The sequence below is a fragment of the Merops nubicus genome, unplaced genomic scaffold (assembly GCF_000691845.1).
Source record: "Merops nubicus isolate BGI_N331 unplaced genomic scaffold, ASM69184v1 scaffold27463, whole genome shotgun sequence".
Taxonomy (NCBI): Eukaryota; Metazoa; Chordata; class Aves; order Coraciiformes; family Meropidae; genus Merops; species Merops nubicus.
This window is the reverse complement of record NW_008597287.1, coordinates 1-5,219: the sequence shown is the minus strand read 5'-3', so window position 1 is coordinate 5,219 and position 5,219 is coordinate 1. Positions and strand designations below refer to the sequence as shown.

At 40.0% G+C, this 5,219-nt stretch overlaps 1 protein-coding gene across 1 annotated transcript in view; it reads right to left on the bottom strand.

The window, feature by feature from the left end:
- Positions 1-5,003, bottom strand: part of LOC103769463 — a 9,895-nt gene extending 4,892 nt beyond the window's left edge. Inside the window, exons 1-3 of the mRNA XM_008936660.1 lie at positions 4,922-5,003; positions 3,742-3,780; positions 1,832-1,897 (exon numbers count right to left, since the gene is read on the bottom strand). Coding sequence (XP_008934908.1) covers positions 1,832-1,897; positions 3,742-3,780; positions 4,922-5,003 — 187 coding nt within the window. The remainder of the gene's footprint in view (positions 1-1,831; positions 1,898-3,741; positions 3,781-4,921) is intronic.
- Between the last annotated feature and the right edge of the window lie 216 nt (positions 5,004-5,219).

Here is a 5,219-nt window from a genome sequence, read left to right as displayed (position 1 = left end):
ATTATCAGGCGGCCCGGCTGCCGTGGTTTGTGGCGGGTGGGAAGGGGACACTGCTACAAGCCTGTACAGAACACACAGCACTTCATCCCAGAGCACAGAGAAGTCAGCAGCACAGTGAGGCCACAGGCTGGGCAACAGCCTTGTACCCATGTAATGCAGCAATCCACCCAGTTCAGTCTTCAAATAAAAGGGGACACTCTAGGTTTGAAAAAGCATTATGTTCTATACCGAATTACATCTCTGGCCTGATGTCTCCAGAACCTTATTCCACAGTTGGGTTTTTTTCACTTCAGTTACAAACAAAAAAACAATTATCATGAAGATAGCATTGCTTTTACGGTATGGCACTGTCAGACTACTGATAAAAATTTAATGGAGCTGAACATATTCTCATCTTCAAATTTCATTAGAAATACAGGCCATGAGTTAAAATGTATATTCACACAACTTCAAAAACAAGTGCACAATTCTACTGCAATTTAGGAACACATTAGGGCATATATGAACAAAACTTCTTGCTGAACATGAGCCCCAGTCATTACACACCTGAGAAATGTACAAACTATTAAGTAAACAAATTTCCCTGTTATGCAATACTTTACCCAGCTCTGAAATACATAGTAAAAGCCCATGTACATCCAGTTAAGTACATCCATGTTATAGCCTTAGCAACTGCTTCCCAAATGCAGACCATTTCATACCCAATCACCAAAACTGAAGCAGCTATGAAAAGACTGCTGTACAATCTAGATCAGATTGTAAACAAAGCTTATGTGAAAAGATTTCTCTGGAAAATTACCACACACAAAACAGTTTTGCAATTTAGCAGTTTGTACTTGATTAAAAAGTAAAATTGTTGCACATTTCCATCAAAAAAAAATACAAGGCTACCTTAATTCTGAGAAAGGTCTGAAAAATTCTAGCAATTAAACTCAGAGATTGAATGCAAGATTGTCAGAATTTAAATCAGGGAATGTGACTATAAATAACAAAAAAACAAACCTAGAGTCACTTATCTAAAATCAACTGCATGACAGAGGAACAGATTTTTAAAGACCTAATTAACTCAAGGACCTGTGGCCAGAGGTCACAAACTACATCACAGTTGCTATGTATTCAGATGCAGCGCAGCTGCTTGTAGTAGGACAGCTTCACATCAACATCAGCCATCCTAATTTCACTACCCACTCAGCTCTAGAAACCCTGCCACCACATCTGGGGAAACCCTGAACTGATAATCTTGCCAGAGACTCAACTGGAGAACATAACTAGATGGTTCTATATTCAGCATGACCCCAGGTGGGCTGAGTCACCTCAACTACATCTTACACAAGCATCACTATTTTTATACTTACTTTGCAGCTTTATGAACACTGAAGTCTTATTAGCTCCACACAACCTTCCACGAGAACAGCGAGGACCAGTGCTGCGTCCCACAGCAGGACTCGCTACCTCACATTTTCTCAGTTTTGTAAAAGACACCAACCACCAGACACAGAACTACAGCTGTTAAGCCCAGCTAGACCCTATTAACAACTCTAAAAGATACTAAACATTTCAAGACTATCAATACATTCCCTAATTTTTTAAATTATCAAGTACATTTTGACCACCCAAGACAACATACTTGTACAGCTGAAAACATGCCCAGTTGTTTGATGTGACTTCCAAAAGCACAACAATGCCTAACACTACCTAGCTGCATTCAACAGTATCATTGTTTCTAGGCACTGTTCAAAAGTTTCACTAGCTTTTAAATAGTTTTATTCTAGAAATACATATCAGAGTAGGAATCAATGGACATTGCTTATACATAATCATTTGAACTAACCTGTTGAAGGAGAAATGCAATAATCATCTTCTACTGATTGTCCATACACATCATCATCTTCAAAATCTATGAAGCAGAAACAATACCATTAGTTTACACAATTTCCAAATGCTTAATATTGTAATTCAAAGGGTAGTTTTAACACAGCGTTTCAAGAAACTACACACCTCTAGTACTCCAGAAGTTCAGCTAAGTACTGTTTATTTACCTAGGTAATAAATTCTAAGTTGCATTAATAGAAATTTAACATTTAATACTCTGTTCATTAGGAAAGCTGAAAATTTTCAAGAGCTGCCATGCTTCACACCTCCTCCTTCAGCATCTCCTTTGGAAGGCTGTCCTCACAGTCCAAACCGAACTTCTACAGTTCCACAAGTCTTTACCCATGGCAACTCTCTTGATATTTCTGCCAGACCTCTCAACAGTCTTAACAACAGCCCATTCGATTACAGTCTCTACTTCAACAACTCAGGATCAGCATTCCTGCTCCACACCTATCCATTTCTCAGCTTCCTTCTCTTGTCTATCCTCATGGCCATCTACATCTCAACTCAAGGCAAAAAAACAATTTACAATTTCCCTTTGAATATACAAAACTGTTTCAGCTAAAATACAAGAATTTTATTCAGTTACTTAAACATAGTGTGGTGGGTTAACCCTGGCTGAGCAAGAGATGCCCACCAAGCCACTCTACCACCCTCCCCCTTTCTGCTCCTTCCATTCCAGAGCAAAAGGGGAAAGGAAAATAAGATGGAGACAAAACTCCTTGTGGGTAAAAACGAAGGCAGCTTAATTAGAAAGCAAAGCCAAGCAATGCTGTGTGAGGAAGCAAAGAGAAAAAAACAGATTTATTCTCTACTTCCCATCAGCAGGTGATGTCTGTCCCTTTCCTGAGAAGTAGGGCTCCAAAACGTGTAGCTGTTGCCCTGCAGTACAAAGGAGTAACCCCCTCCCTCCTTTGTACCAGCTTTCTAGCTGAGCCAACATCATATGGTATGGAATATCCCTTTGGTCAGTTCGGGTCAGCTGTCTTGGTTATGATCTCCCCAAGCTCTTGTCCCCCCGCTTATAAGCACATGGCTGTTTCACAAATAATATGTATTTTTTGCTGTTTTAAAAGAGGAAAAAAAAGTAGCTGAAAGCTAAAAAATTCTGCACTGGTATTAACTTACAGACTACAGAACTGGGACGCTACAAACATTTCATCCACCTATAGGAGGCTCAGAATTTGGGGCATGAAAGGTTCATTTATCTTTGCACATGGAAAAGAAAATCAAAACGTAATGATAATCCAACATAAATTTGGAAAAAAAAAAATGCCAACCAAAAGCAGTAGCTAAAAGGCTGGCACAAGTGTATGAAAAGTTTAGTGAAAGACCAAGAAAACCACTTTGGAAATTAAGTATCAAAATATAATGAAAATATATTATAGGCCTGTCTTGATTGTTTGTCTTGGGGAAAAAAAAAAAAAAAGAGCATATCCTTACATGGCTTTTGACTATGTTGAAAAAAAAAAAACAGTCTCCAGGTGCTATGCTAGGACCAATGAATCTACAAAAAGCCTTGAAAAAAGCTATACATTTTCTTCCAGATAAGAACACTTTTCCATAGTTTGGCCAGTACTTGGAGAGTATTGGCCAGTGAAGAACTCCAAGATGACTTCGGTCAATGGTTAACATTCACAGTTAGTTGTAAGTGAAATCACTCTAAGTCTTGTCAGTATGCATTACCTGAATTACTTGTACATACAATACTAGCTTAACCTCTAGACTAAAGAAAAGACACCTCAGTGAAAATGGCTTGGCTTGCATTGACAAAAAAACAATGCTAAAACATGACAGATATTACAGGGAACAGAGTAGAAGTCACGGAATCAGTCCACAGTATCAACAGCTGTATCACCAACATACTTGCAGCTGGAATAGCACGTTCGGTTCTGATTACAACACCTCAAAAAGGAAAGAGCAGAAACAGAATATGGTCAAATAAACGCCATAAGATCTAAGGCCTCAGAAGCCTTCCTAGGAAGAGTGACCAAAAAATCCTCCAGATATGAATAATTGGGCCAGACAAAGCATTACAGGATCCTAAGTGGCATAAAAAGAACAAATAACGTTATATTAAATAAGATGATATAAATGGGGACTTCATTTGGGACAGACATTATTATGCATGACTACAAAGTAGCATATGCTGTAAGTATGAAGACCACATGTATATACACTTTAATTAAAAGTGACGTGTAATGCAACAGTCAAGTCTCAAACAGAAATAAAGCTTAAGCCCCATATGGCTACAGCAAATTGCTATGTATGTTAGCAACCTCATCATACAAACACTGAAATGAATTCTACAGGCTGGGCCTTCAATTTCACAGATGACAGAGATTCAATCAAAATGAACATTTCAAATAATCTGTGATGAAGATCTCTATAGGATGAAACAATCAAACTGCAAAATCCCCAATCCAGTGTAAAATTTTGCCTATATTAGGTAAATTTGCACTAGTAAAACCTCCAAGTTGTCATGGATTGCATGGATTTACAAGACTCCCCCCAAAATTCCAAGATCACAGTGCAAACCCCAACTTGTCCTACTATGATACATATACACATTGCAGCTGTCCACTTAACAGCAAAAGCCTACAGTCAGGCCTAAGTATTTCTTGCAATTTTTGTATATAATCTGTCCAAGTGAGGCAACAAAACAATCCACTATCATACCAAAAGGTTTTTTAAAATACCAGTATCAACTGGAAGTGTGAAGATTTTTCCACAGGCCAAGCCAACACAAACAAAACCATAGACAAAAAAGGGTATAATTTACAGTTCACCTAAGTTAATAGGACATGGATCAAAAAAAAGCTGAGGTACTTGCAGGTACAAGCCAAATTCTCACACAAGAACCCTGTCATTCCATGCAAGCATCAGTAAAACATGACAGAAAGGTATCTAAAGAACAGGTTCTTCCTTAGATGCTTAATTCCCATCTTAAATAGCTGTGTTTCTTCTACAAGGAACGGTGTTGCCATTTATCTATTATTACGACTGAACCTCAACACTTGGCTAGAGCCAGACTGGGAACACAAACTTTTACGGGGCTGAAGAAGGGCGGGTTCCCTTGTATTGAGCGTGGTTTCCAAAACACTCCCAGCCGCCTGGAAAACTGTCATCTCCGGCAGCGTAAGGCACCGCAGGTAAACCCCGCCGAGGCCCGCCCCAGGTGGCAGCTCCCGGGGGACCCCGAAACGCGGCGACCGCAGCAATGCCACGTGCACCCGGGCCGGGGCTCGGGCGGGAAACTGGCGGAGGGGCGGGGCAGGATGAGGCCTCGCACGGAGCCTCGTTAAACCCCCGCGGGAGGCAGGAGAGGGGATGGGGCTGCTTCT